Genomic DNA, 24,010 nt, shown 5'->3' on the forward strand with positions numbered 1-24,010 from the left:
GCAGAACGCTAGAGAAGCCGCTGCATAAAATGACAGCAATGCTGAAGAAGGTCAACACTGCCTCGTATGTCATTCTGAACCTGTACTCTCGCTCTTGGCAGAGTGTCTTTCCCCGCGCGCCCTTGGGGTTCGATCCTGTTTGGCACCCCCCAAAAAGCAGCACGGCCTCGCCTCTGTTGGAGCCTATTCGACAGAACGTACAGTGGCAGGCAAAGCCTCTTTCGACCATGATTATGGTGAACCTTCAAAGTGCTGGAAACCTGACACTCCTCCCCCCGCGGAAAACTACCTGAGCGCAGGGCGCGCTAGTCCGTGCGCGCGGCGCCGTTCTCAACGCACACTCGTTTTCGCCCTGGACAGAATACAAGGGAGAGAGGAGCTCCTTTTTGCGATGGGAACGAGATTGACCTTGCTGGAGTCTGGTGTCACGCCAGCTCTTTCGCCTTTAATATGCGCAGAGGTGGCCAGGCACATCCATCGCAACCGCTCTCCCACGGGACGAGGGGAGCCTCGTTTTTCTACTCCCTTTTTCGCCGTGTGATGTCTTCAGAAACCCTGAAAAAACCTACGTAAAGAAACTCCAGTTGGACACTTCCTACGGTGGCGATTTAGATGAAAAAACAGGTAGACAGGGACAGGGACCGTCAGCGTGCTGCCTTCTTTCCCCTTCCTGCGTCGTAGAGAAGCGAGGTGCTTCGACAGGCAACTCATGCACGAGGCGCATCAACGAAAAGAAAAGCTGTCGACAAAGACTCCTTCCCAGATGCTAAGCGCCGTCTCTCCTCAAATCCATTCTCTCTTCTGCCTGTGCCTCTTCTTCACCTTGATTTATTCGTTTTCGGGTTTTCCCTCGCAGCCTCGCAGCTGCCTTTGCTTGGATGCTCTGTGTGCCGTGTGCCGCTGGCTATTTTGCGAGTTTGAGAGACTAATGAGACAGCGAAAAGACGCCAACAGAGACAGGCTTGGAGAAAAAACACCTTGAGGTAAAAGACCTCTGCGAGTTCACCGAGAAGGACAGACGGAATTGGAGAGTGGATTGTTTTTTGTTTGGCATGGGTATTTTCCTTCTGCTCCCCTTTCTTGTAAAGCTTATGCAGTTGCCCATGCTTGCCACGCCGTTGTTCTTCTGTTGTTCTCTTTCACAAACGCGTTCTTCCTTTATCTTTGCGCTTGAAAATCATCTTCACTCCCAGAAGACCTCACATTATTTGTTTTTTCCGCCGCACTCGTACAGTCCTTCGTCTGCGACCGCACGTCCCGCCCTGCCTCGCACAACCCGTCCTTTTTCCCCCTTGTCTCTCTTGTTTTTCTCCTTTTTTTAGCAAATTTCTCTTTTTCCTGTGCTGCGCTGCTTCACGTCGACGCGGCCCCCGCCGTCTTGCCGAGCGACGCTGCCTCCTTCTCCCTTCGCCGCAGCGTCCTCTCGACGTGTCCTTCGAGTGAGCCGCGCGCCCTCTGCCTCCCTTGACTCTTCGCTTTCTCTCCTCTTTCGCTCTCTTCACTTTTCCCTGCCTGTCTCTCGTCTTCGCCCTTGTCTCGCTCGATCTCTGCTCTGAACGGCTGTTTTGTGTCTTATCTTCTCCCCGCGTGTCTCCCCCCCTTGTCTCCCCGCCCTGTCACCCCCCCCTCGCTTTCCGCTCTGTTTCTGCGCGCCGACTCAGTTTTTTTCGCAGGCGTTCATCTCCAGCCCGACGCCCGCACGATGCCGCTTCCTGAGGAAAGCGACGAGCACTTTGCAGCTGTCTCTGCGGCGCCGAGTCTCGTCTCTCCCTCCGAGGCGGCTGCGTGCGACAAGGGCCTTGACGCGTCCCCCGGGGGGAAGTCTGAAGAGCGCGAGACGCAGGCCTCGCTCTCGCAGCCGTCGTCGGCTCCCCCCGGACCCGCAGGCGAGAAACGCAGCTGCAGCGTGGCCAAGAAGTCTTACCAGATCACAATCGGCGGCATGGAGCCGATCGCACCCTCAGCCTCGCCTTCGCCGTCTTCATCCTCCTCATCGCCTTCGCCGTCGGAGTCGCTTTCTGCGTCGTTCTCGGCCCTCCAGTTCCCCAAACTGTTTGGCGGCGGAGAGGCGGGCACCGGCGCGAGCCGCAAACTCGCGCAGGAAGAAGACGAGCGCGGCGGAAAGACGCCCAAGAAGGACAAGGTGCTCGCCACCCCCGGCGACGCTGGCGACCAGGCGGACGACGAGCAAACCGTCGGATGGAGTTACATGTTCAAAAAGGTGAGGAAAGACAAGATGCAAGAAGATGCAAACACGCGCAGCTCCCCCCTCCCTCCCCCCTCTCGAGCCCGATTCTTCCCCGCCCTCGAGCGGCAGCAGGCTGGGCACAGTCGCGGGCGGCGTCTCTGGGGCAAAGGCCTGCGGCTCGCCGGCGGACCTTTCTGTCCCAGACGCACGCGAGCCAAGCAGCCAAACTCTTCCTGTTGAAGCAGAAAATGTGTCCGCTCCTCGGTTGTCGAGGCCGCGGAAGCTGCGCGCCCTCCGGACTCCTATCGCGCGTGAAACGGACTCTCTTGGCGGAAGACTGGAGAATACAATTCTATACTCATCCTTCAACTTAGAGAGGGAGGGGAGGGTGGGGGGCTGCGGTGGCGCTTGATATAAAGCGCCCGACCTTTTGTAAGGGAGGCAGAACGTGCGTGTTTGCGTGAAGGCGGGAAGCTCGCACGCAGAACTCCAGCGGCGCATGCCTCACGTCGATCCCGTCTCTTCTCGCCTGCCTCGTCCTCTCCTTCTTCGCTCCTCCACTTGCCCCCTCTTCGTTTCTTCCCGTGATTCTCAGCCGAGACAGAGCCCGGGGCGCCCTCCCTCCTGCTGCCTCTTCGGCAGTTCACGCGTACTGTGCCCTCTCTTGTCTCTGTTGTCTCTTCAGCTTCTGAGCCTGAACCACAAGGACGCCGGCGCAGTGACCTACTTGGAGAAGCTCCCGACAGTTCCGGCGAAGGCGGGCAGCGCGGCGGCCGCTGCGGGCGCTCCGCCTCGTCCCTCTCAGAGCTCGGGCCCCCAGCCGCGGCGTCGCTCGTCCTCCGGGGTGTCCGCCGGCTCGGTCCCCTTCAGCGCGGGCCAGGCGGGGCCAACTGCCCCCGGGACGACCCCCGGCGTCGGCTACGTGCGGATGGTGCCCAGCAAGGACTTGGCCGTCGCGAGCAGTGTGTGCGACGAGAGCGTGGAGGCGGTTCGGGTGAGGACGCGTGGCGCCGCCAGAGAACGCCGCAAATTGAAAAATTGGGCAGCACGAAGGAAATTAAAGACACTCGGCTGCGTCAGCCTGCGCGTCCCGAAAGAGGGGGGGCTGTTTAACAGCGTAGGCGGCTCCTTCGTATCTGAGCTGCAGGAGGGCGAAGCCCGCTCGGGTCGGCGGCGTGTGTGTGCTTGTGCTGGGGTCTCTCCTCCAGTCTCCCCCATGATCGTTTTGGCCGTTTTGAGGTCTTCCGCAGAGGATTTGGCACCGCGAGTGCGCCGCCACCCCACCCCTCAGGTTTTGGGCTCGGGGCCTTGCGCTTCGCGGCGTCTGGCTCTGGCGCTGCGTGACCTCTGCGTTCGCCGGCGCCTGTGGAGACCCAAGCTTTGAGGCATGTCTTCTTTTCTTCTTTTTCTTCAGCTCCTCGCGCACACGTTGCAGCTTCGCCAGCAGTGGTGGCGTGAGTACAGAGAGGTGCCTGCGGCGACGGTCCGCGATCTTTCCGCCGAAGAGAAGGCCAAGCACCGAAGCCACGAGCCCATCTACGACCCGTTCAGCGTCCCTCTCAAGCCGCCCTGTCACGCGCGCTTCCACATGCATCACGGCGTGTATAGGGTAGGGGGTGCCCCGATTTCTCGACGTATTTACCTGTAGATATCAGTAGTTGTAAACACATATATAAACATATGTATATTCATGTATTTGGACAGACTGGCAGATGCCTATTCGGCTTCCGCACTGGCGCGTCTATGGTTTGTGGGCCTACGAGAGTGTAAAAGGCGGCGCGTCTTTCGCGTCGCCACGCTTCGCTCTCCCCCTGTCGAGATGCTGACAAAGGCCCTCGCACTTCCAGCTCAGGCTGTCGTGCCCGCAGCAAGCGGCAGGCGCGTTTTCAGGCCGTGAGTGGACGTTGCTTCCTCGTTCGTCTTTCCACTTTTGCTTTCGGTGCATGCGCTCTGCGTTGTAGGTCTTCTGGGACCCTGAAAACGACGTCGAGTTTCCCGAGAATGAGCAGCCGCCGTTGCTGTGCAGCGCGGACCCGATTCCGGACGTGTTGCAGTTTCTTTGCGCCCTCAAGGACGTCATGACCGCCGTTCAACACCCCGGTAAGACTCCTTTCGCGTGCTCGACTTTGCATGCATGACTCGGCCGCATATCTAGGAAACAGATAGGCGACGCTACCTGTCTGCGCGGTGGCCCCGCCCTCCACCGCCCCCCTCGTCAGGTGATGCCTCGCGCGCGCTCTTTGGGCAGAAGGATGAGGCTTTCTGGCAGTTGCGTGCCAGTTCGCCTTTGTCGCTTCTGCGGGCGTCAGTCTGCCCTCATCGGTGCGCGCCGCTGTGTCTGTGTTCAGCCTGCAAGACGTTCTGCTACAAGCGGCTGCGGTACCTGGAGGAGAAGTTCAGTCTGCATTTGATGTTCAACTCGCCTGCGGAGGTGACTGAGACCAAATGCAACTACCATCGCGACTTTTACAACGTACGCAAAGTCGACACCCACATTCACCATTCGGCGTGCATGCAGCAGAAGCATCTACTACGTTTTATCAGGTTAGCCGACAGAAGCGTCTCCTCCCCTGCGTCTTCCGCGAGCACGACGATTGAGTTCGGCTTGAAACTTTAAGATTCGAGCAGATCGCCTCTATTGATATATATATAGAGAGAGAGAGAATGATGCAGAATGTTATGTAACTTGAACTGTTTGATGAGTATCAGTATTTCCTTTCCTGAATCAAATATCAATATTCGTCAAACAGGCGAGGCTACGTCGAATTCCTTTCGTTGCTCGCGTGAGACCGCTGCGCCTCGTCCACGCCGCGCCGTTGAGATGCGTCTGTGTGCAGAAAAAAGTATCGCACGGAGCCGGACACGGTGGTGGCGAAGACGCGCGACGGGCGGGAGCAAACGCTTGCGGAAGTCTTTCACTCGGAAGTCGGAATCGGCGCCCACGACGCGAGCATTGATCACTTGAACGTGCATGCGCTGGGGAGCTGTTTCCAGCGATTCGACCTCTTCAACCAGAAATATAACCCCTTCGGCCAAAAAACGCTGCGAGACATCTTCCTCAAAACCGACAACTACATCGAAGGTGGGCGTCGACGCCGGCGCGCGCATGCGGATCGCTCGCCTCCACGCGGGTGCTTTCCGTCACCCGGTCGCGGGGTGCTCTACCGTGTTACCTACGGAGCTGTATCTGTCTCGTATTGTCGCGTCCTCTATCGACATCGACCTATGTCTGTCTGGGCCTATTTCGCTTTCCGTTTCCCTATATGTGCCTCTCTCGATGTATGTCTCTTTCTCTCTATCTATATGTGTCTACTTGTATCTGTCGGTATTATATTTATCTGCATGTCTGTCTGTCTAAATGGGTTTATCTTTATCTATATATAATATACTCTTCTAATCTGTTTCTATCCTTCTTCACGGTTGAGGGCGCAGGGGGTTTGAGTATGGGGGTGATCGTCGATGAAGCCGCTGGCACGCCCCTCGTGACGCACATCTGAGTGTGTGCGCGTGTGGCGGACCTCGCTTTTCTGTCTGCTTCAGGTCGCTTTCTCGCGGAGATTACGCGCGAAGTTATTTCAGACTTGGAGGAGCGGCGCTACCAGCACGTCGAGTGGCGACTGTCGATCTACGGGCGCTCGCGGGACGAGTGGGCTAAGCTTGCCAAATGGGTCGTCGGCAACGGGCTGCACTCGAAGCGCGTGCGCTGGATGGTTCAGGTGCCTCGGTAAGCAAATTTTAAAAATCTAGAAATAACGGATTCCCTGCCGAGAAACCCCTGGCGAATGGAGCGCCCGCAAGACCAAAACTCTGCAGAAAACGGAGGTCAGATGCCTCGGGGGCGGTAGCGGGCCGCCGCGACGAGGGCGATTTGGGGAGGCCTAAGCAGTGGGTGACACACAGAGAACGGCGGCTACAGACGGGAAACAGAACGAGGGAGAAGGCCGCACGACTCTCGCGAACGAGAGGAAGCATCGCAGCTTGCGCGCGCTTGCCTGGCAGTCGAGTCTCTGCATAAGGCGGGAGCTGCAGCAGTGGCGAGGGGCAGGTACTCCGCGTCTCACTGCGCTCTCCAGTAATCTAGTTTGGCGGCGTGAAAGCGGTTCCACGGGCGAGCCGGAGGGGCCTGTTTGCAGGGGAGTCCCTCCCGTTTAATTTCGTGTTCAGACTATACCACGTTTACCGTCGTCTGGGCATGATCAAGAACTTCGGCGAGTTGCTCGCAAACGTCTTTGAGCCCCTCTTTGAGGCCGTCAGAAACCCCAAAGAAAACCCCGAGCTGTTCATCTTCCTGCACATGGTACGCCGCGACGCTCGCGCGGCGGCGATCTCCTCTTTGTCGAGCTATCAAAAGATTTCTCTCTTTCGCTGTCCTTGTACCGTCCTTGCCACCTAGGTGTGCAGATATCGCCGCTCGTGCGCGGGCCTCTGTCGCCCCCTCCATTCGGTAGCCTTTCCTCCTCCCTCATGTCTGCCGCCAGCTAGAAGGCGAAACCGGTCGGGGTTTTCGCGTCAGGCCTCCCGTCAGAGTGTCTGGGGACCTGAGCGCCCTCACGAGACGCTTTCCTTTACGTGAAACGGGAGACCTTCGTGTGCATTCGAAACCAGTTAGGCTGGCGCTTCGCGCGGGCGCGAGGCAGATTTCTATACCGTATGTGTTGCGTTCGGACTGCACCGGCAGTGCCTCGTTTGTCTAACTTTCTTAACGAGCAGAAGTGTCGCGTTCGCGCGCCGATGCATGACGTCTGTCCCCCCTCTCTCTGCGTGCGTGTCGAGCGGCGGCGCCGCGTCCTCCCGGCGCCAGACTGTTTTCTTTTTTCTTGACCAACATCCCGTCTCCGCTGCGCTTGGTTTTCAGCTGGTGGGCTGGGACAGCGTCGACGACGAGTCGTACGCGTCAAAGTATACGATGGAGGGCGGCGAGTTGCCCAAGCCAGAGAAGTGGACGGGCGAAAACAACCCGCCATACAGCTACTGGGGGTACTACATGTACGCCAACATCCGCGCCCTGAATCAGTTCATCGAGGCGCGCGGCATGCGTGCTCTCGCCTTTAGGTGAGGAGACACCCCCACCGCCGGTCGACGGGGCAGGGAGGGGCAGGGGGGGCGGGCCCGCGCGGGACCGAGGGGCGGGCATAGAGCTTGGCTTGCTTTCCCTTTCTGGAAGCCTGCGCGACGCCAGGGGATTGCGGGAATCCGTGTTTGTTTCCTGGTTCTCAGACCGCACTGCGGAGAGGCAGGCAGCGTGAGCCATCTGGCGACGATGTTCCTGCTCTCGGACGCCATCAACCACGGAATCATGTTGAAAAAGTGCCCCGTGCTCCAGTACCTCTTCTACCTCTCGCAGATCGGCCTCGCCGTCTCGCCGCTGAGCAACAACGCGCTCTTCATGGATATCGGTGAGCAGCCGGAGGCGCCGCAGACAGACAGGGGACGACGGGGAGAGGGGGGGGAGGGGGCGGGGGGTGAGGGAGGCCACGAGCCGAACCGGAAGAAGCGAGAAGAAGATCCTCGCGATCTTCTGTATCGTAAACGCGGAGAATGCTTCGGGCCGGGTCCTGCGTACGCACGTAGTTTAAATGAAATGCATCTCGTAAAGGATGTTCAGACTTACCTCTTTTATTTATAACTATGTGGTAAAAAGAAGACTCATAATAATTTTAAACATATTCTAACAGGAGTGAACGCGGCAGGCCGGGCGGCGCCTGCGTCAGAAGATGCGTGAAGCGCGAGGGAGACTCAAAAGGAACTTTAGTAGGTGACAAGAGGAGGAAAGAAGGAAAGAGACATCTGGAAACGGTGGGTAGGAGGAAGATGTGTCAAAGCGACGTGCAGAAAAAAAATGTATTGACGGCGCGCGAGCGCTGATGTGTTTACCCTTCCCCGCAGCGTCTGTCACTTTGGTGTCTGCACGCAGCGAAAAATCCACTCTACAGCTTTTTCAAGATCGGCATGAACGTCTCGATCTCCACCGACGACCCTCTCATGTTCCACTTCACCGATGAACCGTTGCTGGAAGAATACTCGGTTGCAGCTGTACGTACACTGCGCGCACGTCTGCGCAGGCCCGTCTGGAGGGGAGGGGAGAAGCGGAAGAGAGACACATGCTGCAGGTTTCGTCGCTGTTTTACACTGCAGCGGAGAAGCAAAACTCAGCGATACAGAGGAAGCGAGCGTATTCTTCTGTCGCGTTTTCTGCAGCCCTCTCATTCTCGTTTGGTGGTACAGTGCGTTTTTGCGCAAGGTCGCGAATTGTTGCTGCCTTCTTTGTGCGTGGGTCCTCAGCACACGTGGAAACTTTCGCCTGTGGACCTTTGCGAACTTGCAAGGAACTCTGTTGTGCAGAGGTAAGTCCGTAGTTCTTTTTCTTCCGAGTAGCTACGTCACCTGACGAGCGCCGCACAGTCTTCGTGCTCTTAGTTGCTGCCGTCTCTGGCGTGACCCGTGAGCGTGTGCCTGCGTTTCGTGTGTCTTGTTTCTCACCGCTTCTCTTCCCTCTTGCTCTGTTGTGCCGTCCGGATCTGATTTGGCGTGTGACTCGTGGTTCATCACTGTTCGTGAACGACCTAGAAGGGAAGCGTCGTTTGCCTTCCCCAGCTTGCGCGGCGATTCATCGTTTTCGCTTCATCTCGCACAGCAGTTTTCCTCGCGTGTGGTGGTCTGGGCTTGCTTGCTGTGTATGTTTTTTCGCTCATTTTCCGTTTTTCTTCGAATTCTGCCTTCGTTTAGTGGCTACGAGGAGGAGTTCAAGCGTCACTGGCTGGGGCCGAACTACAAGCTTGGGGGGCGTCGCGGCAACTGCATGCGCCAGACCAACGTCAGCAGCATTCGTCTCCAGTACCGGTGAGTTGCTCGCGGCTCGAACTCTGTGGCCGCTCGTGTTGTTTCTGAGACTTCTTCTGTCGCTCGAGTTTCTTCATCTCCTCTGCGTTTTCTCCCCCTCTCCGCATCCGTCTCCAAAGTTTGCCCTCACCCGTGCGCGGAATGTCCGCGGCCTGCCCAGCTGCCCCCCCGGCGTGTTGATGCTTTGAGTGCTTCAGCCTTTGGGCTCTGCGGACCGGTCACTGGCTGCGTGGGCGTTACGTTTTTTGCTTTCAGCGAAGACGCGCTGCGCGAGGAGCTGAGCTACATGCATGACGTACTCGCGCTGCGCATCGCGCTGTCGCGGCCTCTCACGCCGTCGCTCCACGCAGTGCCCGTGCCAGCGACCGCGCTTCCGCCGCTTCCCGGCGCGTCACTGCCTCCGCCGGCGTCGCCTTCCGGTCAGGCGACTGGAGCCGCTGGCGAGAGCCCCGCGGCAAAGGTCGTCGCCGCCGGCAAGCGGCGCGAGCGCGACGTCCTCGACGCGACAGACGCCGGGCTTGTGGCGGCAGCGAAGCATCCGGAGGAGGCGATCGAGGGCGGCGGCGCAACGCCCTCGCGCAGCTGCCTCGCGGCGAACGACGACAGCTTGTCGCTCTTTGTCTCGCCGTTGAAGAAGGAGCCCGACGAGGTCGCGCCTCAGAAGTCCGAGGAGGAAACTTCGTCGTCGTCGCCGCCCGCTGTAGGCCCCGGCGACGCGCTGCCCGAGAGCGCCTCGTCCCCTCCCTCGCCGGCGCCTTCGCAAGCCGAGCGAGAGGAGCAGGAGGCGGAAGACAAGAAAGTGCCCGCCGCGGCGCGGAGCGACGCAGAAGAGAAGAGAGAAGTCCAGTCCGGAGGCGCCTCGCCGCCGCAGCCACTAATGGGGAGGCGAGAGGCGGCGATGAAGAAGCTGCTGGAGGTCGCCGAAGAAAGCTTGGAAATGGACTTGGGAGAAATTCCAGGTAAATTCACGAAAGCGCGAGGCTTCCGCAAGCAAATCGCTCCTGGCAACCCGCGCGGCGACACCACCGGTTCGCTGCGTATGCGTGCGTCTATGTATGTATCTGTGTCGTCTGCGCCTGTCATTAATCACTCGGGTGGAGAACTGTCCAGGGTCTGTCCCTCTTCGGGTAGACATGAACTACGTTCAAGCATGCAATATATATATATATATATATGTTAATATGTATTGACATTTGTGTGTGCCCTTATGATGCGTCCCTGCTTGAGTACGCGTGTGTGTGTCTTTCCACTTTTCGAGCCTTGCGTCGACTGCTTCGTTCCCGCGTCGGGCTGTATGTCACTTCGTATGCTGTTTGCCCTTTTTTGTTTCCAGGGAACGGGGTGTCGTCGCCGATGCCGCGGTCGGAGTCGTTTGAAGTGCTTGACGGGCCTTCGCGGGAGGCGCTGCAGACGCTGGACGCGTGCTCGCACTTGGAGCGCCGCGAGGATGCGAGCGTCGACCGGGACATGTTGAAGAAACTGACGTCTTCGCAGCCGAATTCGCGGAGCCCGTTCCTCTCGTCCTCGTTTGCGCCGGGGGGGGTGGCGGTGCTCGCCGGCGGAGGCGCTGTGGCATCGCTGCCGACGCCGGCGCTGCGGCGGGCTTCGTCGTCTCACTCGGCGCTTCAACCCGCGACGGGCTCCACCTGCGCGACGTCCTACTCCTCTCCGCGGGCCGCGTCTCCGCGCCCGCTGGACGGCGCGCGTCGCCCGAGCGGCGACGCCGAGGAGCTCAGTCGGCGCGCGGCGAACATGGGACTGCTAGATCTACTCGCTTCCCCATTTCTCCATGAGCACCTCTCGCACGCCGATCGTGTCATCGTGGGCGAATACGCAAACAGCACGGCAGAGGGCGGCGCCGGGGGGGAGGAGGGGGACGCCGCCGCCCTCGAGGAGACTGACGCCGAGGCCGCCGCCGACCGCGGCCGCGGCTGCGCGCCCAACCGAGGCGCCGGGGCCGTCCTCCACGAAGGCGACGACGAGGGCGACGAGGCAAGCAGCGCCCACCCCAGCGACGACGGCAGACTCGAGTAGAGAAGAAAACCTCCTCGAGTTGTAAGGCGGGGCGCGAGAGAGGAGGGAGCGTCTGTCATGGGGGCGGCGACCAGCTCTGTTGCTTCTCACAAACATGTGCGGACGTGTGCGTCTCTGCGCACGCCTACTTGCGTGTGTGTGGGTAATTCTTAATGGATTCGCCTATTCATGCATGCACGCAATCCATCTCCGAAACACGCATGCACACGCGCATGTGTTCTTGTCTGCTGAGCCATCCACCGTGGTCACCGGTGTGCTCCCTGTATGAATCGCACGCGTTCTCTTTTGTCATTTCATGCGGATGCGCGAACGGGGAAGCTTGCGGCAGGCAACACGGCTGGATCTCTCGGCAGAGTGGTATCGGAGATACGCACGTATCCAACGGAATACGGGATGGCACCCAGATGCCTGCCTGCGTATATATATATATATATATATATATATATGTATATGCATTTGCATGTATTATGTTATACATATATGTATATATGTGTATACATGCGTACATCTGGGCCGCGTTCCGGGTGAGCAAGCAGCGGTAGCTGAGGGCGTGTGTAATGGTATATGCTTCGCTTGCGTACCATGTAATATCACCATTTCGTCTTAGTATACTCGAAATTCCTGTCGTCTGAGGGACGCGTCCATTCTGTTGGCGCAGTATATCCGCGCGTGCGAAGGTGCCTCTCGCAGAACGCCATTTGCCCGAGGCATCTCATGGACAAGCGTACCCACGACAAATTTATACATGTATACGCATATATAGATAAGAGTATGTATATTTAAGCGGCTGCCTGCCTCGCCTTGAATGCGACGTAAATACACGGACGTGTCGCATTTCGCAGTCGATCTCTCTGCCCGGGCGTGGCGTGGAGCGAAGTTCGTGTAGTATAGGACATCGCGGTTCTCCCGTGTTTTTTGCAAGCATCCAACCGTCCGCGCATTGTCGCAGGTTCGCCGTTTTCTTCGATTGTTCGCGCCTTCTTTCTTGGTCGCTCGTAGAACCCACATTGTGAGGCTCCTCCCCTCCCTGCCCGTCCCCGCAGCCGCCTCGCTGCCAGTCTCTGCCGGCATGTAACGTCCCGGCCCCTCGTTTTCTCTGCTGTCTCAACCTCTGTTCCCCCGACGCGATCCACTGTTTGACGGAGGCGAACAAAAGAGAGAGCGTTAGAGGATACAGCCTAGCACACACATGAACGTTCACATGAGCGAGAACCACGGACGACGGTCTCTAAATATACTTATCGGCGTACCTGTACGTGTGTTTTTTGTGTGGATAGTGTCGTTTTATAGAGAAACGAAGAAGCCGAGCTTGATGCTAATCGCTAGGATCGCCGTCAAAGGAGTTTCCGCGCAGCCGCGGCGCCGTACTCCCCGAAGGCAGGAAAGCGTAGAGTGTTGCGGACAGGTCTTGCTGCTCCCTCTGCCGGAAGCAGCATACACGTGTGTATATGTATGTCAAACCGCTGCGGGTCGTTTTTCTGTAGGAACGGGGCCGGGGGGGACAGGAAGGGGGAAGCTGGCGGCTGGCTGCCGCTCTGCGGGAATCCGTCAAGCGACGTTAGACAGAAAGACTTCTCTGGTTGAGTTTCCCGCGCTCTTTGGTTTTCCGAGCATCGGAGAAGTCACTCAGTGGGCCCCGTGGGCGCATGCAAAAATAAAAATAAACAGTAGTTGCTGGTGGCAGGCGTGTTCGGGACCGAAATGCAGACGTGCGCAGTGTACAATGATTCCACGAGCGCGATATCTTCGGCGTATTTAACGTCCGTGAAAAGTCGCACGGCAGGAAGTGCGCGAGAAACGGTTTTCAAAATCTCTACCGGCGCGAAGCCCTCTGCATTTTGCGGGTTTTTCCGCAATTTTGATTTTTTCCCGATACTTTCTTAGTCCTGTTCCTCCAAGCTGGCTCGCGGCTGTGCCTGCTGACCCTCCACCAACTACGCCGCTTCTGCCTCTTCCTCGTCCGCGTGGCTCTCTCTCCACCCTGCGCAGTTTCTCCAATCTCCGCTTCCTCGAGCTTCAGCGGGTTCTCTCCAGTTTCTGCTAGGCTGCCTTGTCTCCGCCGTCACCGTTCGGGACTTCTTGCTCCGCTCCTTCGTCTCCCGCCGCCGCCTCGTCTTGCGCTCGCTCGTCGACTCCCATCGCAGTGTCTGCCCCGTTCGCGGACGCTCCGCTCTCCGATTCCAGCGGCGCGGGGAGCGACGAGCTCACGGAGTCCTGACTACCCGCCGTCTCCACCCTGCCCTCGCTCTCGTGCGTGATCTCCTCTTCTGCCTTCTCGGCGCTGGCGTGCCTCTTCTTTTGTGTTCCTTTTTTTTTGTGTTTCTCTCTAGTGGGTGAGCTCTCAGATCCTGCCGAGAGCTCACGATCTGCGTCTTTCGCGGCCGCGCCCGCCTCTGCATGGGACTGCTCACCCTCCGCGCCTGCAGAGGCTGGCGAGGCGTCCTCGTCGGGGCTTGGGGAGCTGAGAACGAGAGACTTCCTCGGACTTCGAAGCGGCGGACGGCCTGCAGGGCGGACATCCACGCGGGGGCAAGCGTATCTCATAACACACCCACGCCTGGCGGCATTCGCCTGCCCACGTGTACAAGTATATCTGTGCCTGAGTCTAGGATTATCTGTCCGCGACTCGGTTAACTGGCGGCGAAGCTGTATCTGGCATACGCGTTAGCTTGGCTGCGGCGGCCTGCCTGAAGGTGCTGCAGAGCCTTGTACGCTGTATGCCCATGCAGGCAAGCAGGCTTACATGCATATATAAAGACAGGTAGATCAAACAATATATAGGTAGGAGGATAGATAGATATACAGATATCGAGAGAAGGTAAGATAGACGTGGACCGCCTTTCCCTTTCAAAGAATCGCTATCTCGCCTATGTGTCATGTGTACTGGCGGACCTGCTTCTCTGTCAAGTTTTTCGCTACGCATTTCGACTTGAGGTGCGATTGAGCTGCGATGCGCGAAACTGCTCCTGAGCTGCGAGATCTCAGACGCGCGCTTGGGACGCGCGAAGAGGCCGACCGACAGCTCGCCTGTCGATGCGCCCGGGTCCTTCGTGTTGAGCAGCGACCAGAAAGTCTTTTCGCCGTCCTGCTGAACACACAGCGCAGAAAACGAAGGCGCGAACCCGTGATCTTCACCTAGGCACAGGAGTGCATGTGCGTGAAGCCAGGTATCTTCACCCCGATGTATAGACGTCGAGCAATACAGATGACTACTGATATAGACATGAGCAGAAAGCTGTACGCCTGCATTTATGTCCCGGTACCACACGGCACGATGACTGTTCCCGAATTAGGGCCGCTCATGCGTCCAAACATCAAGGCACATCGCGTGGTCTTAAATGCAATCAAAAGTGGAGGAGAGCGGGCCGGCAGATGCACGCAGCGGAGAGAGGCGTGCCAGAGACACTTTCCACGAATGCAGCTGGTGCGGGCGCTGCGAGCGCGGGAGGAAAATGAGTTTTCCTACGTTTGCGTTGTTGTAGAGAAGAAGGGGGGTGGTGCCGAGGGGCACGAACTGGAAGCTCTCAAGCGCCGGCACGGAGGCGGCGAGGTCGTCGTCAACCTGCAGCTGCATGACTGTAACGCGCACGCCAGCGCGGTGGGAGTGGAAGGGCAGGATCACCTGAGAAAAAAAGGCACACGCGCGCGGAAATGACGAAGCATTCGTGGGCCGTTTGCTCCTCCAAACTCTAGGCGTGAGGCACAAGGGGGGGACCGGCTCAAGTCACTCACCTCTTCATTGATGTCACAGCTGTACGCGTGAGCGCCTTGTTCGACGACTCGCTGCGTCTTGGAGCGTTGCATCCGCGTCCGCATGAGCTGCGAAACCGCACAGAAGTCAACCCCTTCATGACGCTAGCGGTCTGATCAGTAGCATTGCTCTTGGACTGATCGTCTCTGAGACAGGATTATTTATCAGCTTTACTGGGGAGTATATACTACGAGTTGGACTAGATCTCAAAATTTTTTATAGACCTTTAAGGTCTCTTTACGGGATCCTAGGTCTCTTGTGCTTTTCATGACCATCATGTTAAGTGTCTAGGGTTTGAGGTTTGTGCCCACGCGCACGTCGCGGGGCAGTGCACGACAGGTTCAATTCGACGAAACTGCGACAACAGGCGAAAAGATCGACAGACGCGCGACTCACCTCCTGAACGTCTTGCCCCTGGTAGTGCACGACGCAGAAAATTTTTCTCGGCTGGAGGTTCTCGGAGAAGACAAACACGTTCCTGGGAGAACGCCGCAAGAGAGAGAGAGCCTGGTCATGGAGTCTGCACAACAAGTCTCCCTACAGAGAGCTCCGATATGACGGTATACGCGTCAGGCTGTGACTGGGGAGATACATTGCGTTGTGGGCAGTAGGGGCAAGTCGCGCGGGGAAGCTACAATTGAACGCTGTCGAGCGCTTTAGCGCTCCATGAAGACACTCCTGCGTACGAAGAGGAATCATAGGCTTTGAAGATCACAAAATGCAAAGCCTGGCTATTAGAGGGCCCTGGCCGCGAAAGACTTACTTGAGCTGGCCAAGAGAAACCACAATTTCGTATTTGGCGTCCTCTGCACAGACGAAATCATAGCAGTGCAGGCAGGTAGCGATGTGGCTGCGCGAATACAAGAATACAGCCAAGTACGAGCAACAGACAGCCTGAACTGACCGAAAAAACGACATTTAGGCAGACTGGCGGACGTGATACCGAATTCACTCGAGAAACCCACGTGAATGGGAAACGCTACCGGTACAGAGCGGGTGGGGACACAGCTACTCAGAGCCCGCCACCAGATCAACCTCGCACCCATGGACCGACGTGCCATGACCCAGCAGTGAGTCCTTGACACATATCCATCACGCTGCGTGTTCAGACGCGGGGGCAACGAAAACATGAATCTGTTCATACAGTACCTGCAGGATCGAGAGATCCCATTCGGAGTATCGTGGACGTTCCGGAGTAGGGGAGCTTGGCGACGGGCGGTTCGCTCTTCTCTCCAGCGTTTTCGTTTTCCTCCGCGGCCTTCGGTGCCACATCCACTGTGGGGCTCGCCTCCACAAGGATGGGCGCATCCTCGACGGCGGGCGCCGGCGCATCCTCCTGAAGAGAGGGCAGTGCCTGCGAAGCGGAGAGACTGCTGAGAGCGACACTCGCGCCCACAGGAGACTTGCGACCTCTGGAGGTTTCCCTTTGCGGCGGGTCGCTCTCGCAGAGTCGGGTCGAGCTGATGACCCCGCTAGCCCTCGGGCTCGCCCCGAGCGAGGGCGCTCCCCGCGACTCCGCCTCGCAGGACGACGCGGGAGACGACAGCTGCGAAGGCGACGCGGGCGCGGACGGCGGCTTGCCTTCGGCCGCGCCAAGAACGGTCGAGAGGGCGGCGGGTTCGAGCAGCTGCGAAGCCGAGCGTGCGGGGAGCTCCCGCGAGTCCTTCCGCGCCGCACGGAGCTGCGACTCAGCGATGGACAGCGCAGGAGACACCTTGATGCTGAACGTGGGCTCCTGGACTTCTTCTTCGGCGGGTGAGGGCAGCGTCGAGACGCCTTCAGAGCTCGAGGAGCTCGGGCCGCTCCACAGCCCTCCGCTCCGTGACGCCGAAGGACGCGGGTTGGCCTGCTTCACGACCGCGCTCGTAGTGGAAGCCGGAGGGAGACCTACGGTCGGAGCAACTGAAGCCGCCGAGGGCGCAGGGTGGCTGGACAGGGTCTGCGACGCGGCGGAAGACGCAGGAGGGAGACGCGCCGCCGCGGGCGCTGACGACGGGCTCGAGGCTGGGGCGACGGGCGAGACGCGGTCCTCTTCGTGCCTAAAACTCGAAGCGACGAAGCGCACGCGGGAACCCGGCCGCCTTAGCGGAGACAGCCGGCGCTTGTCCAGAAGGCGCTTCTCAGACGCGCCGCCGCTCGAGTCGCCCGACTCGAGCTCGACAGAGGGAGGAACGACAGGCAGAATTGGACTGGCCCCTGAGAGAGAGCGCAAAGTGAAAAAATAAGAATCTCTGACTGGCTGTGGTCCTCGGGTGCATGCGAACGCGGCTGAAGACTGCGGCACTGTAGTGCACTGGGAACGCCTAGAAGCCTACTTCTACCCCACTCTCTCGCACTGCACACGGATTCACAGAGACCAGCAAACAAGTGTGGCGCTTCTCGTTGTGTGTTGTCTCACCGTGTCCCTGGTTTCCTCCTCGCGCTCTCTCGCGCCGCGTTTTCTCCATGAGCAACAATCCCGTAAGGAACTGGAGATCCTGAATGTCGAGCTGCGTTCGTCTCGAAGTTTCCTGACCACCGTCCTCGCTGCCCCCAAGGGGGCCCCTGGGCTGCGCCCGGACTGCATCGAGAGCCTCGACAGCCTGTTTCAGCTTCTCTGAGCACTCCACGCGCGATCGCGGCAAGGTGCCGACGCTCGGATCAGACTGGAGGTAGGCCTCCAAGAGATGGAGGCGCTCGAGAGCGTCGTTGAGATCTGAAAAACAAAACACAAAACACTCAGGACGCGGATGCCGCAAGCTTTTTCACAGGGTTCGGCGCACTCTAGGCAGTGCGCTGCATCTCTCAATGCTTCACGAGGCGCCTGCACCCACCGCTCACACAGCGGAGTCCCTGTGCTTCACGACTCACCGTCACCTTCCTGGAGGGCCCCAGCGTCCGCCTCTTCTGCAGTTGCAACGAATGGGCTCCCCTGAGAAAGTGCACAGAAACAGAAAAGAGAAAATGAACGTTTGAGCGACTATAGGGCGTCTCAGAGCACGCACCAATAGATCTGTATAAACCCGCCAGAGACAAAAAGTCTTTGAGCCCCTGCACGGACAGACAATCCCTCCCCTGCGCAGCCAGGAACCATATACTCGTGCGTCTGGAGAGCATGGGAATGCCGCAAGCCTGCTGACACCAGACGACCACTAATCTCATCCGGCCTTTTTACGGGGACGCGCTGTAAACCAGGTTGCCGCATGCAGACTTGTGCGCCAACTGACACAGCCGGCTTCGAGGTCTGGGGCAGACAACACATGAGAGGAGACTCAGGTACAGCGCTGCTCCAGTGACCGGAACAGAAAGCTGTGAACCGAGTCCTGTCGCAGAGAAGTCGAGTCTTGTGCCGCATATGCCTACCATGAAGTGCAGCGTTTTCTCGCACGACAGAGCCTCTGATAGGCGTGCATTGACAGAAACGTGCGCGTCGGCCTCGGGTTTGGGACTCGGTTCCGCCTTCTTTCCTTCTTTTCTGCTGCGCCCTGAATCCTTCTGACACTTCTCCCCCCTGTTGGTTCTCGGTTGCGCGAGGCCTCCGACTTCGCCTGAGAGGACGCAGAGATCCTCGTCCCGTTCGACACCCTCCGGCGGATGCACGCCCCACATAACAGGAGACGGAAGTTCGATTCGGTCTCCATCTTGTCGACCGGTTTCCGAGTGGTCTCGAGACCTTCCTTCTCCAAACACTAAGTCCCCGTCGAGAGCCAGAGACGAGGCTTCGCCCCTCTCTCCCCTCTTGTCTCGCTGCCGGCGCGAGGTCCGCTCCTCGCCGTCCTCTTCTGTTTGCTTCCTCCATCCTACGCCGCTGAAGAAGAGAGGCGAGGACGACCGCCCTCTGCGGCAGCTCTTCTCTCCGTCGGACTTCTCGGAGTCCTGCTCCTGGCGCCGCGCTCCCGCTGCAGCCCTCGCCCCGCACGCCGGTTGTGCTCCGGCGGGACCCGAAGGGGAGACCGCAGCCCGCGAGGGCTTCGTGAAGAGCGAGAAAGGAGGGCAAAAGGCCTGCTGCGCGGGCGTCGAGACGCCCCTCCTGTGTCCGTGAACTGCGCGGTAGCCGTCTGGCGACGACACGGCGAGGGACGGCAGGAGCTCGCCGTCCCTCTCCGCCTCCAGCGCCTTGCGGATCGCCAGCTGCACCGTCTCGAGGAAGGCTTGGTACTCGTCACTACTCTGAAAACAGACGCCGGAGAGAAACAGAGAGTCGCGCGAATGGAAGGCAGGAAGGCCGGGGACGGCTAAGAGCGCTGCTGCGACCTGCGCGGCACGCCCCCGTCGACGGCCAGTTGTGAAGTCGCGCTGCTGCCTACTGCTCAAGCTTGCAGTGGACTACACAGTGAGGCGCAGGCAGGCAGCGAGTCGCCCACCCACATCGACAGAGACACACGCGTGTGTCTGCCGTGGCGCACCTTTCCGCGATGCGGGATTCGATGCTGTGCGTCTTGTAAGTCCCGCAGATGCTGAAGATGCGCGGCCAGCCGGTCGTACGCCTGAGCGAGGTCGGGGTCCGTTTCCTGGGCGTAGTAGTTCGCTTCTCCCAAGATCTGCGACGCCAGCTCTGCGGCCTCCTTTTCTCTTTCTTCGTCTTTGCGCCACTCGCGCTCCTCGTGCCGTCGGCGCGAGCCAGGCCCGCCGCCGGCGAAGTCGGAGTGGAACAGCCTCAAGTTGTTCTGCGTCCTTCGCCTCTCAATCGCCTCTCGCAGCTGCTCAATGGCGAACTGCGAGGCGCGCAGCTGCGCCGCCGTGACAGCCCTCGCGTCTGCCTCCTCCTGCTCGTCAGAGAAAAACCTCACGTATCCGTCTTCTCTCCTTCGTCCCCCGCCTTGGCCCGTCGCGCCGTCGGACTTGGCCAGCCGCATGCTTCTGGAGCGGCGGTTGCTGAGCCCGCGCCTGCTGTCCGCGCCAGATGCTCGCCCTCTACTCGAGACAGGCTTCCGCGTGCTGGTCGTCGCGGACTCGCCGATCTCTGAGAACTCCCAGCAGATGTCGAGGCCCCCGGACTCCCAGGAAGACAGCGAGGCTTCGGAGGCGTCCTCCGCGCCCTCCGCCGCGCACGTCCAGCGCGACGGCATCTCTCGCCTTATACTCGGTGAAGACGCGAACTGCCGAGACGCCACCGCACGCGCCGGCGGTCGGGCACGGCGCCGGGATGAGGAGTCCTCCGACGACGGGCCCTGAGAGAAATCGCACGGAGGTGACGCGGCGTGAGTTTCGACCTGGGCGGCGGCATGCATCTGCATGCGAATACTTCGGTACACGCAGGTGAAGGAGCACAAGTTATGCGAGTCTGAGAAACGGCGTGCGCCTGATTTGAGTGTTTCCGGCGGGCAACCGATCTAGGAAGATTTCTACTCTCCTGTGAGCATGCTAACAAAAAACTGGGAGAGCGGCGACACCTCCAAGGGACAGTGACGACCTCCCTGCATGCGTGCCTCGATACAGGAGCGACAGGCATGCGCCGTCCACCGGCAAGCATCGACACGAAAACAAGAAACGGCGGCGCTTTAGTGGAGGCTCTCCAGACAGCAGGTTCTGGCTCCTGGCAGGGGTCTGTGTGTGAGATCTCACAGATCGAATGTCGTCAACGTCGAGCGCCTCGATGTCTGCGTCTGAGGACTCGCGCGTCGCCGTCTGGTCCCTTTTTACCTCTCCATCGCGCAAGGCTCCACGGATCGTCGTGAAAGACTTGGGAGCCGCGCGCGACCGCAGGGGTTTCGGTCGCTCGATTTCTTCGATGCCACCCTCCTCCTTTGCGTTCTCCGTCCCTCTGCCGAGGACGCCCCGCGACACGCCGGTGAGCAGCCCCGAGGGCGCGGCGACTGCGAAGAAAGGCGCGACCCCCCCTTCCGAGCCTTCCTCGGACTGCGCGCCTACCGCGAAATCGGTCCTCGTGAAGCGCCGCGACAGCGAACCCAATTGAGAGTTCGCTCTCCGTGCGGAGCCAGTCAAGCACAGGCTGCTGAGTGTCTGCACATGCGCGCGAAGTGCGCGAAGCCGGGCGCACTTGTCATCGTCGTCCGCCTTCTCCCTCCTCGTTTTCTGTCGCAGGAGCTGCGGCGCCGTCGCAGGAGTGGCACCGGCGGGCGACGCGTGCTCCAGCTCGACGGTCTCCTGTTCGTCTTCGGCGCGAGACGCCTCCGTGCGCACAGAGGGCCGCGGAGCATCAGCTCGCACCATCCGTGAGCCAAGCAGCCCACCTTTCGCCTCCGTCTGTCGCTTCACCTCCTTGCCTGCGGAGGATACAGGCGAACAATTAGTTCGCTCCTCGCGGGTGTTCGCCTCCCGGCTTCGCCTCGCGGAAGACGCGACGCGCTGCTCCCTCGCCGCATTGGAATGCCTCTGCGTCGTCCTCGCAGAGGCCGCACGAGGTGGCACACAGGCGCGACTGGGCGAGACGGGAGCCAGGCGGGGCTGACTACGGGGGACCCTCAAAGGCCGCCGCGCCGGAGGCGAAAAGGTCGCCCGAGGTACTGCCAGCGAGTCCTCTGCCGCCGAATCTAATTGCTCGTAGTAGGCAACTGCATAAGAAAAGGAGGAAGCAACGCGCACATGCTCAGAGTAGGACAGCAGACAAGGAGTGTTGGTGGATGACTATCCGCACGAAGCGTGAGAAGCAAAGGACTCCACCAATTCAAGCGTGCCCAGCGGAGCAAGAGAGCCGGCAAAGCTATCGGGTCATCCTCAGAGACGAAATCAAGCGAGCCGTTGCAAGCCAAGAGGAGAAAAGCCGACAACGACAGTCTGCCAACCCGAATGCAGGCGTGAAGAAAAAGAGGTGACGCACGCGCTCTAGACTGTAGACATTTGCGGCTGAGGCGCGCGAGAGACAGCAAACGCAAACGGTCAATACGCGGGGTCACGAGGACCGCCGAAGAATGTCCTGGCAGAGATTGGAAAAGACTTACGACGACAGGGGTCTGAGCAGCGAGTCACGGGGAAAGGCTGAGGGCTCCCCAGTGGCTGAGTTTGACGGCCGCCGCTCGGAGCTGAAAAAAAAAAGTCAAATTTGCTTGAGCCTGACAGAAGCCCGCAGTCCGGCCCCAGCGCATGTCAGCAAATCACCCCGACAGCAGGTGTGCGTCGAGCATTCTATGTTGCAGCCTGGTAATAGCGCCCTTACGCCGTGCGAACACCCGGCCTCGTGACTGCAGATATATACATATGCATACACATTAGAATATACGCTGCAAGCTCACATCCCCTATGCTTGCTGAAGCGTACGCGGAGTTGCTCCCCGCCAACGCGGAAATCAGAAAACGCCAGAAACAGACACTGGTGCAAAAACTGGTTTTGCAATTGAAAACGTACGAGTGCACTTAAGGAGGGAGCGACCGTGACCAACGTGAACCGAGAGATGCGAACGGCCCATAACGCGCTGGCGGCGGGGCATAATCCTGGAATTCTGGAAAAACATTTGAAAAGCAAACTGCAGCCGCGATGTGTGAGAACAAAATGCATGCACATCGGAACGTCTGTCTAGGCCATATGTAGTCCAGTGTCTTGGCGTGCGGAACGGCTCCGTAGGCCCCTGCCATGAATAACTTTCGAATGCTTGGATGACGACGCCTCATGGCTCGAATACAGTCACGGGAAGAGTTCCTGTTCGGGGTTGAGTGTGATCTTGATTATTGCTTGCCAGGCTGCTCGGTGAGCAACGTACATCTTGCGTGGTAGCGCGGCTATCATCCACTCCCAGGAGCGACTTCTCTAAGGGACGCTTGCTCCCCCCTGCGGCTGTCGGCGCCTGGAGTTTGCTGGTACCTTTCGCTCTAATCAACCTCGGCATTTGTCACTAACGTGCATCGTGCATCGCCTGATGAGCCGTTTCCAGTACACATCTCGAAAGACAGAAATATATATATTTCTGTATGCGGGAATGAATGTGTAGGGACTGCAGGCCCACAGAGCTGTGTGGGGGACGGTGTGCATACCCAGGGAGCAGAGGGCGTCGTTCAGAGCCTCTTCCAGTTGTCATGTCTACGCTGTAGGGCAGTCTTTGTCTGCCCTCGACCCTGGCCTCTTCCTCTGGGTCCGCGCCGTCGCGGAAGACGGACCACTGCGCGCAGCCTAAACTCCCGCCGTCATCGCAGCGTGAGCCGTATCCGCCGAAGGGCCCATGAGGCCGTGGCGCGCGCGCCGTTCTGCTGAACGGCGCGCAAGAGTAGGAAGGAAATGGCGAAGAAGAAGAGAAAGAAGCGGCCGCGCCCGGAGAGGCGGAGCGCAAGGAACCGCCTGCCGTAGGGGACAGGGGACCGCAGGAGCGCACCATGATGAGAGACGCTAGAGACACAAGTAGAGAAAAAAACAAGGGGACGCGGAAATCGGGAAAAATCAAACACGCACGCTGACGACAACCGCGCAGCGAGAGCGACAAGCACGAAGCGAGGGCATGAGCGGACAGCGGCAACAAAATGAAGAGTCGCTGAGAAGAGAGGCCGAGACGGCGCAAGCAGCCATCAGAGGGAGGCAAGAGCGATTGAAAAAGAAATACAGACAACAGAGAGGCAGGGTGCAGTCACAGTAGAGGAGGAAAGATGAAAGAGGAGAAAAGACACACAGTTCAGGAGCAGAGGGAGGCCGCCGAGAAGCCGGGCTCCCGAGGAGTCGAGCCCGGTACGAGCGCAGCAAACGCTTCCAGAGAGATATCGAGAGCGCCACTGCAGGCAACCCTGGGCGAAGCAATGATGCAGGCACGCAAGATTAGAAGAACAAAACGCAATGCTGGGGCGGCAGGCGTGTCCATAGGCAAGAGAGAGGGGGAGAGGGATGGGGGAGGGTGTCGGGAGTCGTGCGAGAGAGGCACAGACAAAGGCTTCCCGCTCTCTGCATGGTAGTCCGTTCTGCCGCTTCTTCACTGCCGACTCTTGGCTCTGTGAGAGGATGCAAAAAAGGGTCGCCTCTACCGTACGGTTTCACTCTTAGTCGTGCGTAGCCAGTAGGATGAAGACAGTCCGGCTAGCCTTGTCTGTAAGCCACGTCGTCGATGCAGGCGCAGTCAGAGGGTGATCCATGAAGTGAAAAACAAAGAAAAAAACGGACCAAACCAGACATACGTCTTCTCTGTCGTCTATTCGACATCTGTGTTTTTTAACACGTCATTCCACATCGCGTCTAGAGCGCTTCTTCGCGCGTGGAGTCAACAAGCGACTTCTCCCCGCGCGAGGCAGACGGGCACGAGTCCTCAAAAAAAAAAGCTAGAAAAGAAACAAAACCAGCAGCTA

The 24,010-nt window shown here is 59.1% G+C and overlaps 2 protein-coding genes across 2 annotated transcripts; one reads left to right on the plus strand and one right to left on the minus strand.

Moving 5' to 3' along the window:
- Positions 1 to 1,702: 1,702 nt before the first annotated feature.
- On the plus strand, positions 1,703 to 11,062 carry BESB_054780 (AMP deaminase; the record flags this gene model as incomplete). The annotated part of the gene is made up of 16 exons (XM_029363913.1): positions 1,703 to 2,221; positions 2,874 to 3,182; positions 3,603 to 3,797; positions 4,150 to 4,288; positions 4,537 to 4,732; positions 5,026 to 5,270; positions 5,729 to 5,912; positions 6,353 to 6,485; positions 7,044 to 7,240; positions 7,406 to 7,584; positions 8,103 to 8,221; positions 8,471 to 8,532; positions 8,915 to 9,028; positions 9,284 to 9,987; positions 10,362 to 10,638; positions 10,765 to 11,062. The coding sequence occupies 16 exons, from the start codon at positions 1,703 to 1,705 to the stop codon at positions 11,060 to 11,062; spliced, it is 3,870 nt and encodes a 1,289-aa protein (XP_029219836.1).
- A 2,040-nt stretch (positions 11,063 to 13,102) lies between these two features.
- On the minus strand, positions 13,103 to 23,058 carry BESB_054790 (uncharacterized protein; the record flags this gene model as incomplete). Its single annotated transcript, XM_029363914.1, has 14 exons — positions 13,103 to 13,566; positions 13,955 to 14,150; positions 14,529 to 14,684; positions 14,795 to 14,881; positions 15,210 to 15,291; positions 15,577 to 15,619; positions 15,963 to 17,009; positions 17,212 to 17,508; positions 17,664 to 17,724; positions 18,156 to 18,962; positions 19,199 to 19,963; positions 20,358 to 21,380; positions 22,098 to 22,191; positions 22,721 to 23,058. The coding sequence occupies 14 exons, from the start codon at positions 23,056 to 23,058 to the stop codon at positions 13,103 to 13,105; spliced, it is 5,460 nt and encodes a 1,819-aa protein (XP_029219837.1).
- Between the last annotated feature and the right edge of the window lie 952 nt (positions 23,059 to 24,010).

This window comes from Besnoitia besnoiti, chromosome IV (assembly GCF_002563875.1).
Source record: "Besnoitia besnoiti strain Bb-Ger1 chromosome IV, whole genome shotgun sequence".
In the NCBI taxonomy this organism is placed as follows: domain Eukaryota; phylum Apicomplexa; class Conoidasida; order Eucoccidiorida; family Sarcocystidae; genus Besnoitia; species Besnoitia besnoiti.